Source organism: Rhineura floridana, chromosome 2 (assembly GCF_030035675.1).
Source record: "Rhineura floridana isolate rRhiFlo1 chromosome 2, rRhiFlo1.hap2, whole genome shotgun sequence".
In the NCBI taxonomy this organism is placed as follows: Eukaryota; Metazoa; Chordata; class Lepidosauria; order Squamata; family Rhineuridae; genus Rhineura; species Rhineura floridana.
In genome coordinates, this window is record NC_084481.1 from 173549839 (window position 1) to 173563645 (window position 13807).

The following is a 13807-nucleotide window of genomic DNA, read 5'->3' on the forward strand; positions in this document are numbered from 1 at the left end:
ATTTCAGCGTCGATGTCAGCTTTTACAGAGAGACGGCTGCCAAGATAAGAAAAGTGATCGACATTCTCCAGCTTCGCACCATTAAGCTGGATGGATGGTGCTACAGAGGGATTGTTTCGCACTTGCTGATGAAGCACTTTGGTTTTTTTGATGTTAAGTGAGAGGCCAAGCTTTTCATATGCTTTTGCGAAGACGTTTAGGATAGTTTGAAGATCTTCCTCTGAATGTGCGGAGACTACATTATCATGGGCATATTGAAGTTCTACGACAGAGGTTGTAATTACCTTACTTTTTGCTTTCAGCCTACTGAGGTTAAAAAGCTTTCAATTTGTTCGGTATGTGATTTGCATGCCAGTGGGAAGTTTCCCCTCAGCAAGGTGTAGAATCATGGCAATGAAAATAGCAAATAAGGTCGGAGCAATGACGCATCCTGGTTTGACGCCTGATCCCACTTTGAATGGATCACTTTGAGAGCCATTGTTATCCAAAATTGTTGCCGTCATGTTGTCATGGAGGAGTCTCAAAATATTCACAAATTTATCAGGGCATCCAATTTTCAGAAGGATGGTCCAGAGAGCAGTTCGATTTACAGTATCAAAGCCCTTAGTCAGATCAATAAACGCCATGTACAGAGGTCGGTTTTGCTCCCTGCATTTTTCTTGAAGCTGTCGTACAGTGAATATCATGTCCACTGTCCCCCTGGAAGGGCGGAAATCATTTTGGGATTCAGGGAGGATGTCTTCTGAGATAGGTAGGAGGCGGTTTGCGAGGATCCTTGCAAGGATTTTACCTGTGGTAGCTAGAAAAAAAGATGCCTCGGTAGTTCCCACAATCTGTTCTATCACCCTTCTTGAAAAGAGTGATGATTATGGCATCCCTAAAGTCTTCTGGGACCTCCTCCCTCATCCAGATTTTTTCGATGAGCTTATGAAGTTGTTGTGTAAGTTCAGGCCCACCTTCTTTAACGACTTCAGTAGGAATCCCATCAGGTCCACTAGCTTTGTTATTCTTCATTTGATTAATGGCTTTACTGACTTCATCCAAATTAGGGGATACTGCAAGCTCATCTCTAATTTTTTGTTGTGGGATTTGCAACCTAAAACCTGCATAGCACCTAGCAGAGCATCATTTGAAATGTCTGCTACATCCTCCCATCTTCCATGTTGACTATGACCCGATGAAGAGTCTACAGCTTCAACATCAGCCAACTCCTCACCCGCCCTTTTTTTCCTGTTTACCACCTATCTTGCTAAAAGATCTGGGGGAACATGAAAGTCTGCACACTATCATGGTTGGCCTAAGAAAGGTATTACCCTAATCTGGATTTTGGATTTTTTTTATGGGTAAAAATTGACTTTTTAGGAGATTTCCTGAATGATGTTAACAAGATGAATCTTATCAGGACACCTTCACTTATATAAGGAAGCCAAGGCTGCACTGCCTTACCAAAACAAAAACAAACATACACACACCACACACACACAAATGACCTATATGTTTGTTTTCTTTCTTACAGATCTCTTTCTCCACCCTTTCAGCTCCAAAACATACTGATAGGCTAGTGCTGAACCGCATCCTTGGATACTCTCAAGTAATTTGATTTGCATGTGGCCTAGGGTGGATGATGTATTCCCCACTAATTGTAAAATTCATTCTTCCCTTTTGGGGAAAGGCCATTGCTGTTCTCTTAGCATGAGTACTCTTCATTTGAATAGTACCATCCTTGGGCTCTCAAGCCAACAACAGGAAGCCATTCAAATAGTCCAACTATGCATAAACGTTGACCTAGTCTGGTTTTGTAAAAGCCCTTCTTGTATTGTAATTCATCAGTACTGGAGTTGGTTGATACAATTATCATTTGATGAATTGAACAAGTGATGACTTGTATGTGTGGACAAGCCATCACAGCATTAATACCAAATACATGGGAAAGGTTTCTTCCTGGTAGGAATATTTTCTTAAGATAATTGTTTATATTCTTTACTAAATGAGGAAATAGTGGATTTGTGCCATTTTACAGAGAGAAAGAGTGCTGTTACAACAAAAGGCATATCTTCTAATTAAAGTAATGCATTTTTTTTATTTTTTTTGCTATCCAGATTCCAGTGTATTGTGGTGATTCCAAATGGGTGTATATTGGGAAAGGTGTTTCTCATGCATGCATAGTTTTCACTGCTTCCACAGGATGTCATTGGTATAAGAATGACATCCCATATCCCCCCCCTTAATCTTGTTGGTGAGGTAGAAGTCAACCATACAAGCAATTAAGATAAACTGAAGATAACTATTTGCCAGTAAACTCCAATAAACTCATAGCCATTCAAAGTCCAACATCTGTAAAACTGTGAGTGGCCATACAGACCTCACAATTCTCTAAGCTAGCAGAACAGTACAATTAATTATTAAAATTCATTTCAGTCATACCAAATACAAGCAATTAATCTGTCATTTGGGAATAGGTGGTTATACCACAGTCTGTCACTTTCTTTTGAAATATGTAGCTTTGTTTTCTCAGGCAGGTAGAGTAGCAACTCTTATTTTAATAATGAGTCACAGCTGCCAACTTCTTAATGGCAATTTTGATTTCCATAATGTGAAATTTTCCATTTTCATTAGGTAGGGGAACAAGGGTGAAAGGCTGGACATCAGTTACATTATGACAGAGTAAGAGAGACCTCCTAGATCTTCCCCTGCCCTGATGCCATGACCCAGTTCTCAGACAGCTTGGACAGCAACCTTGAGGTGGAGAAACCTGCCTTTGCAGTCCCATGCTCCTTAACAATGTTCACAGTATAATGTGAGGGAGAACAACCTGCAAGTTGTTCTAAGATTAGATGTCTGTCTCTAAACTCAAAGTCAGGGTACTGGAGTTCATATAAGAAGGTCCCTGTTGGATCAGAACAAAAGCCTATCTAGTCCAGCATTCTGTTCTCACATCCAGAGGCCTGTGAGAAACTCACAAGCAGGACATGAGTATAAGAGCCCTTTTCCGTACCTGATCCCCAGCAGCATTCACAGGCTTACTATCTCAAATACTGGAGATAATACACAAGAATCTTGACTAGTAGCCATTGATAATCGTATCCTCCACAAATTTGTCTGATCCCCTTTTAAATCCTTCCAAGTTGGTGGCCATCACTACATCTGGTGGTAGCAAATTCCATGTTTTTACTATGAGCTGTGTGAAGAAGTACCTCCTTTTGCCTATTCTGAAACTCCCACTATTCAGCTTCATTGGATGGTCCCTGGTTCTAGTAGTGTGTCAGAGAGAGAAATCACCTTTTCCACACCATACATAATTTTATAAACCTCTGTCATGTTCCCTTTTATATCTATAATGTAGCCTTTCCCCACAGCAGAGTTGCTTCACCAAATTGATCATTTTGATTGCCCTTTTCTGCATTTGCTTCTCCAATAAATATCCTCTCCTGCAGCAAGACACTACTCACCCATGGCCTCTTAATCCCCCATAAAGCAAAGTTCCTTTTAGATCCCTCTAGCACACATGTGAGGGACAGAGTCTTGGCAGTTATCAGATCTGCTCCAGGACTTAAGGACTGAGTTAAACGCTTAACTCTTGTCAGAAACATGGTTGTGGTCCTGAGCCCCCCCCCCACAACTGCTGCCTCTGCATTGCCACTGTTTGCTGTTATTGACTACTTCTGCTCAGTCTAATCTCTTTGAGCCTCAGCTAGACTGGATAACCGGAGTTCTTAAAAGCACAGAAGCACCCTATCACTGGGAGTTGATATCCATAATTCCTAAGCATCTAACAAAATCCTTCTATCCTGTATATCAACCTTCTCTGATCTGGTGCCCTCCAGATGTTTTGTACTACAACTCTTATAATTCCTATCCAATTGTGACCACACTGGCTGTGTCTGATGGGAACTGAACACCAAAATATCTGAGGGGCAACAGGATGGAGAACACTGCTATACATCAAACACCTATAAGGCTGTCTTACAGCTAATCACTTTGTTAATAGTTACTACTTGCTCTATTTGCCCGCCTGTTCCTCCAACTCCCCTGTCCCCTCCCCTTTTATCTGCTATCCCTGGCACCTCTCTTGGCCCTAGTAGGCTCACAGGTACAGCTGGGAATTTAATGATTTTGGCATCCTATCCTCATTCTTCATCTTCTCCACTTTCTTAAGGCTGCACTATAGTATTTCCAGTAATACACCCATGCCTTTTTTGTTGTTGTTGCAAATTCTCCTCATCTCTCCCTGCCATCTTCTCACTTTCTTATCCACTGTCTTAGAAGCATTAAGTTAACTTGCTGCTGCATTACTTATTCACTGAGTCAGCCTTCACTAGACCTCTACATGTCATGCCAATTACTCAAAGGAGATGGTGTCCCTGGCAGAAGCAGTTCAGCAGACAAGAAAACTAAATGCCAAAACAATAGAAAGTTTGTTAGCTAATTTCCACTAATAGCATGTTTAAGATGAAGATTTATGAAACTGAATCATATGCTTCAATAGATTAAGAAAAAAAATAGCTCCATTGGATAGTTCATTATGTCAGGATTCAGCCCTGTCCAGACCTCAAAACTCTCCTCAGAGGATAATGGGAAGTAAGACTCCTCAGCAGATCTCCACACTGCAGTAACCTAAAAAGTTATTGAACATCCCTGTCCAGGACTGGAGATCCTGACACCAGCTGCCTGGCTTCCTGACCACTTCTCAGGGCCACAGGAACAGAGATGACGGGCCAGTCAGACGGTTCCGGGTTGTGGCTGAAGTGCCTTGATAGCTGCACATGGGGTGATTCAGGAGAAGCACATGGAAGCACCTGCCCATATTAAGGCCTGGCTAAGAGCTAGGAAGGGGTAGAACCTCCAGCCCTATATAACCTCCCAATCTTGTCTGTTTCATTGTTCAAGCAACACCTCTTCCGAGCTCCAACCTTCCTGAACTGGGAAATGGACACATTGGCTTTGGAAGCTGATGACTATGTTCATATTCAGGAAGCTGATTCAGACAAACCACCCTCTTCCAGCCCCAATTCCTAATCTGTAAAATGGGAATAATAAACATATGACTCACATAAATGTTGTGGCCTGATTATTTTTCCCCATCAGTTGATATCAGCTTCAGAATAGTGAAGGAAATTGTACTCATTGACCAGATTTAATAGTATTATTAACTTATCATCCATTGCAATTTGGACTTCCCTCTGTTTGAAAGATAGCTGGCCGTGCAATCCAATGTGTGGACTTTCAAAACCTGAATTGCAAAGAAGTTGGCAGCAAATGCCTTAACTTGAGAATATATGATTCAGCAAAACACAGTGAATTAGAAAAGAAATAATTTGATATTTTGCCTTTTATCATATATTTCAAGAAGCACAATTAAAATGTTTGATAACCATTTGTAGATTAATGATCATCAATTACACTAACTAAAAACCCTTATAGAAGGGATTCTTACTTTTGCTTCTGAAGTTGGTTCCAAAAAGCACAGGCGATTCCCAAGCCCCTCAGCTGCCAGGCAGAACTTGCGCTGTTCTTTGTGAATGTTGGCAACACACTGAAGAACTACTTCATCATCCTGTCAGGAAACATTAGAACCATGTGAGAAAATACAAAAAAACTATAAGGTTTAGCTCTGTGATAGATTAGCTACATTTCTGCAAGTCTTCAAACAACATGTTTAAAAATGATAACATGCATACATTTTCCACTTACAGGATTAGAATGGGGTGGGCAACATGCAGACCTAGGGTCATATGCAGCCCTCAGCCAAATGTAATGCAGCCTTCAGCCAAAAAACTCTTCTGCAAGCAACCTGTTCAGATCCCTGGCAATAGCAATCTGGGTAGGGAGGACAAAAGAGAACAGAAGCAATGCCACAGTCACTGCTACTTACCAGGATGGGGCAGGGCAGCAGTGAAATCAGGGCTACACAGGTACAGGAGTGGGAACACTGGATTGGCTTTGCCAGTGCACCACCATCCCAGTAAGTGGCAATGATGCCACTGTTGAGAGGGCAGCAGTGTGGTATTGCCCCAGTGCACTGGCCACTACCGAGAGGGAGAAAGAGAGAACCCCACTACTTTTGGCTCTGGTTCTACCCACCACTGGCATAAGCCCTACTGACAGCTTGCATGAGGCCCAAACAGATTACTCAGGAGAATGGTAGATAAGAGCTCTCAGTAATACATTGCTTTCTGTTACATTCATACAATCAAGGGCAATATGAAACTAGGATTCCCTTCACATGTTATACCAAACCATGGTTTGGCATCATATAAGCAAGCTTTGGGTTCACATGCTTCTTCTTTCCACTTCCTGTTTTCCCTTTTTAGCTAACGATAGACCACATTTACACCATACATTTATTTCACTATTATTCCACTTTAAACCATTGTGGCTTTCCCCCAAAGAATCCTGGGAAGTGTAATTCGTGAAGGGTGCTGAGAGTTGTTAGGAGACTCCTCTTCCCTTCATAGAGCTACAATTCTCAGAGTTCTCTGGAAAGAGGGATTGACTCTTAAACCACTTTCGAAATTGTAGCTCTTTGAGGAGAACAGGAGTTTCCTAACTCTCAGTACCCTTCACAAACTACACATCCCAGGATTCTTTGGGGGAAGCCATGGCCATTTAAAGTTGAATAATAGTGGAATAAACATATGGTGTGAATGTGGCCATAGATTGCTACTGCTTTCCAAACAGAAAACTATGATTTGCATTTGCCCTGAACAAACTGCAGTTCGCAATTCTGGTTTGGAGGCGAAGCACAAACTGTAGTTTGCCTGTTTATATATAAGGAAAATTATGGCTTGCTGAGAAAAGGAGGGAATCATGACTATGCAAGAAGAAGAGGGAGCATATTAGCCTAAGGCTCAGCTATACAATACCCAAATATGGCCTGGCATTACTTATAAAACACAACACGTTTCAACTCATCATTTCATTTTGTGATGGTTTAAAAGGGGGTTGAGGTCAATTTGACTACTTGTGTGTTTTGGAATAAGCAGCAAGACCCAATCAAATCATCTGCTCAGAATAAAATAAAAATGACAATTTTGCTTCTTCGCTATTGATCAAAATGCTTTTCAAGGTTTGTTAGTCACTAGCTCCAGGACCTTTTGCATGATATCATTCAGAAAGACTGAAAGCTGACCTATTTGCATTGTTTATGGGTTTTCTTATTAGTTCTGCAATATATATATATATATATTATACATATATAACATTATATATTATGCATATTGTCATAGTATTTCTCAGAGCTTGGAAAAGTTACTTTTTTGAACTCCAACTCCCATCAGCCCAATCCAGTGGCCATGCTGGCTGGGGCTCATGGGAATTGTAGTTCAAAAAAGTAACTTTTCCAAGCTCTCACTGTATTTCCCCTGGGCTCCTACTGGGAGGAAGGGCAGGATATAAATAAATAAATAAATAAATATTATTGTGATTTCTTTTGTCACTTTGGAAGTATTACCACTTGCTCCCCTGCTTTTGGGGTAGGTGGAAACTGAATGGATCTGTATGAAAAGTTTTTTTTTTAATTTTCTAAAACAATTAGGAGACAATCCCATGGCCCTGGACTTTGGGAAGCGTTTCCCAGAGGCATACAAAGGTATCCCAGAGGGCTCCTCCTCAGGGAGGTCTGTCCTCAGAAGCCCCTTCCCAGCCACCATAGAAAGGACCACTTCTGTTGCTCCTCTGCTACAGGTACTCCACTTAAGTGCTGGAGAGGGCAAAAGGGTGACATTCCAGGGGCATACTGTGGGAATATTAGAGGCTTTGGGGCCACTGAATCCAAAATCTTCCCAATCCCCCAACACCACCACCCTGGATGGGGGAAGAAAGTATGTCAGCTCTGAAGCTCCCCCCCTTCTACCTTCTGCCCCAGCCAGTGCAAGACTAGCAGAGCTCTAGATCTCCACCACAGATTCTCCCTCTCTCACCATTGTCAGATTGCTCTGATAAGGGAGAAAGCAATGGAGACCAATATTTTAGCTGAGAATGAAAGTCAGGTTATCTGCTGTGCCGGTGACTACAAAGCCCATGGAACATTTCTTGCAACTCTGTAAGACTTGGCTAAAAGAAGGGAGGCAAGTGAGATGATGTAGCATGAGTGGATAGGAAGTCACTCATGATGCACAGCAGCTGGATACACAAATAAAAGATAAAGTCAGATTCAAATTAAAGCTTACTCTGACATAGTACAGTGTTCAACCAAGGCCTTATTATATTGATGCTGGCCTTAGAACATAGGAAGCCTCTTTGTATCAGGTCCAGCGTTTTGTCCATCTAGTCTTGTTTCTGCTCTGACTGGCAGTGGCTGTCCAGGCAGCGAGAAGTCTGCTGCTTGATATTTTTTAAACAGAGATGCTGGGGACTGAACTTGGGACCTCCATGCAAAGCATGTGCTCTACCACTGAGCTCTGCTCTCTGGAAGGACACTGCCTATATATTTTTGATTTCTTTTCTCATTGCAGCCATAAATGCTAGCTTTTTTGCAAATAATACTCCCTTTCAGGATTCTGTTCAATTGGTGGGTTCTAGGGTATATTTTACATAAAGTGGCATGATTGCAAAAACTACAAATTTCTAGACCAGCTTTCATCCTGATTAAAATTGGGAGATGCTATTAAAAACTAAATATTCCTATATCGATGAAAAATTAAAAGCATCATTATGGTTTAAAGTAATTGTAACAAGTCCTGGGATTGTATTGACTTTCCGTAGAAAATAATCCATAAATCTCCTTGGCAATAAAAACTATGTTTTTCAGAAACGCTGTCTTCAATTATTAAAATGTATGTGCAATTTCCCTGCCATATTGAATATGGGATTGGATCCCAACTTATTTATCATGCTAAGAGAAGACCCACTGAAATAAATGAGACTTAAGTTAGTCATAATTTTAGTGGGTCTACTCTGAGCATGACTTAGTCTGGATCCAGCACCATATGGTTCCTTGCAGCACGATAAGGAATGATCAATGCAGAACCACACAGTAATCATATTGTATGAAATATTATATAATACAATAATTATAAGAGCCTTGATAGATAACCTGTGAAAAGGAGGATGGGTGGGTAGAAGAATGAGTAATTCAAAGTAGCAGATGTTATTAATGGTGTGATGGATAGAATGCTGATGTTCCAGTCATGTACACAACATGCTCTGGTCTTATCCCGCTGGATTATTGTAATGCCTTATATGTTGGTCTTCCCTGGACTACAGTTCGTAAGATGCAGCTAGTGCAGAATGAGGCGGCTCACCTGAGAGAGAGACAGAGATGAGAGAAGCCAGGGGGAAGGGAATTCCTTTTCCCTCCCCACTGTGCCTGTGAGAACTCCATGACAACAGGTCCACAGCATACATTTAAAGCTTCTGGAAACCTTTCACTTTTATTTTGTCTCATGCCATTCACTTTCTGAGAACCTGCCTCTTCTGATGCTGCCCCCTCCCATCTCCTTTCTGTTATTTTTCAGCCTCAGAGATCCTGCTTTCTTCTAATCTCCTTGTGTTTTGGCTCAGATCAAATGACAGAGGGAGAAGAGGGAGGGGTGAGCCAAGCTGAGCCAATGGGAAACCAACAGAAGTAGGCAGCATGAAAGGAGGTGGGGTTAGAACCACCCACATAGGAGACAGCAAAGGAATGCAGCTGGGTATCTCTCCTTAGCAATGGTTTGTAATTGCTCTTTCTCTCCTTTTCGGACTTTACCTGGTATGAGAAAGTCTGGATCGAGGAAGAGGAAAGTATGGGAAGATTGGAGGACAATGTCATATGGACATGGCTGAATAATTAGAGACACAAAGGTCTTACATTACAGATTAAACGGATGTATGGATGAGCCCTTTGAGAAGGGTAATAGCATTACACCTTCTGAAGTGCAGTAATCCATGAGGATAATGCGCAAACAGGAATGTATGTACTTCTTTGAATCACTCATTGAAAAGTCTAGTAAGGAAAGCTGAAAGATATATTAGAAACCGTATGAAGCATTTTACAAAATAATTTTCCTGCCCATTCAAAGGCTTTTTAAAAAAAGTTTCCCATTGTAAAATATAATGAAATTGGCTCAAATCTAGATAACACACAGTTGTGCAGAAGCACCAATGCTTCCACAGGTCTGCTGCACAACCTAACTCTCACCATTGGCATGTCCCATAAGCAGCAGTGATGCCACTCTGAGGAAGATAGCATTGTGACTGACCCCACTCACTAAGCCACTTCTGAGAGAAAGAGAGGGTGTCAGAAAGAGGGAGGACTGGAAGGAGAGAAAAGGGGGAGACAGAAAAGGTGTTGTGGAAGGGGTGGGGAGAATGGTGTGGCAGAAAAAGAGAAAAGGAGGTTGCCCTGTCTGCTTTTGGCCCTGGCCCTGCCATCAATGGCTTTCACCCTGTCCACAGCTGAACTTCAGCCCTCAAAATATTATGCCTGAAAGAATGCAGCCCTTGACAAGAAAAAAAGGTTGTTTATTCCACTGTGGGACATAAAATTGAAGAGGAATCTTAGTTAAGAGTTTGCTTACTTGTGAGAAGTCTGAGATGATCCCATGAGTATTAGCAAAATGTCTCTTACTAGTTTCTGGGGGGCTGCAACATTAAGGAAACCCAGGAGTCTCCTGGGATGAACCCTTCAACCCAACCACCACAGGTTAGACCAGCCTTTCCCAACTAGTGGACCACCAGATGTTGCTGGACCACAACTCCCATCAGCCTCAGTCAGCATTGCCAATGGTCAGGAAAGATGGGAATTGTGGTCCAACAATATCTGGTGGCCCACTAGTTGGGAAACGCTGGATTAGACCAAAAAAAGAAAACTTTGCAGGGACTGAGATAGTATGAATATTTCATTAAAATTTGTTTCTAGCTCACAGTTGAAGGACAAACTCTTGCCTAAGAATTGTAACCCACTGTGCCCTACTGCTGATGGAAGGCTCTTTGGTCTAGTGAAGGATTTCATGATTGGAAAAATGAGATGCAATTTTTCTTATTCCCCAAGCAGCCTGTCCAAAATCTGTTCCAGAGGATTAGGGACCCCTTTGAAAAAGCATGGGAGGTGATGTGGGAATGGCTGCAGAAGACAGACAGACAGACAGACAGACAGACAGACAGACAGAAAGAAAGAAAGAAAGAAAGAAAGAAAGAAAGAAAGAAAGAAAGAAAGAAAGAAAGAAAGAAAGAAAGAAAGAAAGAAAGAAACTATAAGGCCCCTGAATCCAATTTAAAGTATACCCAACAGATGGCTGTCCAGCTGCCTCTTGAATGCCTTCAGTGCTCGAGAGCACACCACCTCCCTAGAGAATTGGTTCCATTGTCGTACCAGTCTAATAGAAAGTTTTTTTCCTGCTGTTCAGTCAACATCTAGCTTCCTGTAACTTAAGCCCATTATTCTGTGCCCTGCACTCTGGGATGATTAAGAAGAGAAACTGGTCCTCCTCTGTGTGACAACCTTTCACAGGTTGTGAGTCACCTCCACTCAGAGAAGCTTTTATTGGATGAAAGAGCCTTCCATAAGTAGAGGAACACAACTGAATACAACCCATTAACAATAGAAGAGAGGGGTAGCCATGTTACTCTGCAACAGCAAAAACAGCAGCACTGTGGCATCATAGAGACTAACAGATTTATTGCAGCATGAACTTTTGTGGATCAGAGTCCACTTCATCAGATGCATTTCTTAATTTACATTTGGAAAGCCAGCTTTTGCCACATATTTATGTGCATCAATTACATTAAATATTCACTTTCTAGTCAGGAAAAAAATGAAATGTTTCTAAGCCATTCCTATAGTGTTGACCTCATTTTAGCCAAAGATAAGTAAATAACATTTTAGTAATGAAAATTTTGTGACCACACAAAGTTAAGAAAGCTGCTCTGCTTTTAAAAAAAGGATCTTTCCCATCTTGAAATATAACCAAGTCAGCTCAAAATTAAGTGACACACACTCTTTCTATATAAAGAACATTATTGATTTAGAAAGTCCCATTTTCTCCTGCAGCTGCAAGTAATTGTTGTTTCAATCTATTCAACACAGGAGAAGTAATGCTGCAATCTAAGTAACAATATATACCAGGAGACAGCCAGCAAAGCAGCAAATCAAAACAGATGGCCTTAACAATAGAACACCTGAGAAGACTTTTTCTTCAGTCTATATTTCTTTCTCATCATTAAGTTCATTTAAATAGTTTTGTGAAAGTACCTCATGTTTATGTCATTCCTCCCTCTTACAGATATACAGTGATAGTTTTCATCTCTCTGAAAAGATGGAAAATATGCCAGGCTTGAAGAAAAATGTATTATCTATGTTTGAGGCAAAGTTCATGAAAAGTTATTAACCCACGGTTGTTGGCACTTTGATATGATAATTAATGCAATCCTATATAAGCCTTGGTAAGCGTGTATAAGATTACAGGCTCTGTGTCTCTGGCTTCTTATCTGAAGTCAGTCAGTTCCTATGGACAATTCATTCTAAAAAGAATTATATTTTATCATTAAAAACATGAACATGGAAACCGTAAAAATCTTGCAAGTGAATCATATCACTAACCAAATATCTTGTCCATTAACACACAAACTCCCGGCTGCACTGCCATAATTTGAAACTGTCAGCTGGAACAAGATGATGCCAGCTGAAATATACAGATGTATCTACAGATGATAGGCAATACTGAATAACATCAAAATCACCAGAGAAATATTATAAGTTCTACAGCTTTCGGCCTTTCAAAAAAGAATAAAAGCACAACTGGGTTGTTTCCAAAGACTGCTGTAATTTTACATTTTTTATTGTGCTTCAAATTATCCTATGGTCCATAAAAAAATCATTTCCACAGTAAGTGTACACACACAACTCTTGAGTGACCACATTATTTAGGGTTGGGAGGAATCTCATTCTTACCATAATTCAGCAATGGTAGTAGATATCTAACCTCTCTTGCTCAAGCCCTGATTTGCCTTTTCCTCATCCAACTAGTGGCACACAGATAAATGCTATTTTTATTAGTTTTTTAAATGCTATTAGTTTTAAAACCACTAACAAAATAGAAGCATTGCATCTGATTGTATGGTCAAGTATGCATAACAGGTATCAATGGGGAAGCTGAGGTACAAGTAAAGGAATTTATGAAAGTTTAACATATCAAGAAGAGAATTTTGGAAAGAATCCTAGAGAGATGTTCTGCGTGTTAGATTTTCAACACAGAGAAAATTTGAAATCCAGCATCAACATATATGAGATAAATGATTATTATACTTCATTATAGTAACCTTGTAATAACAGCTGCATAAGTAAAACAAATATTTTACTTATATCCATATATGTAAAACTTGTCTCTTAATCAAGGAATATAAATTTGATAAAGCTTACAGCATACAATAAAATCCAGTGGTGTTTTCCAATGGCAGGAACAAACATTTAGATCTGCAGTCCTCAAACCATGATCCCACACTGTCCCAATTTCACCCATATCTTGAAGTAATAATTATAAATTATATTGACAATGAGAGAGGGTTGGAATTAAACAAACTAGTCAGAGAATTTTTTTCACTCCACATGACACTGTTTTTTTTTCTCTGTGGGTGATAAATGACTTAGCTCCAGACCAATTTCACATCCTTTGGCATTAAGCTAACATCATATAAAATTCTGTGACCCATATATCATTGGGTTTTACAACATTAAAGAAGGAAATTGGCCACAAGTGACTCAAGACAGCCAATGCGTATTCAAGTTCCACAGGTGAAGCACACAGAAAACATCTAAAGTCCAAAGTATATTCCAGAAAAATATGTTTGTATGATTTTCTGTAGTTACAATATCAATGGTAAAATGTAA

At 40.4% G+C, this 13807-nt stretch overlaps 1 protein-coding gene across 1 annotated transcript in view; it reads right to left on the minus strand.

Annotated features, from left to right (window-relative positions):
* The window catches only part of RYR3 (ryanodine receptor 3), a 481871-nt gene extending 475621 nt beyond the window's left edge, over positions 1–6250 (minus strand). Inside the window, exons 1-2 of the mRNA XM_061612803.1 lie at positions 6233–6250; positions 5435–5554 (exon numbers count right to left, since the gene is read on the minus strand). Coding sequence (XP_061468787.1) covers positions 5435–5554; positions 6233–6250 — 138 coding nt within the window. The remainder of the gene's footprint in view (positions 1–5434; positions 5555–6232) is intronic.
* Between the last annotated feature and the right edge of the window lie 7557 nt (positions 6251–13807).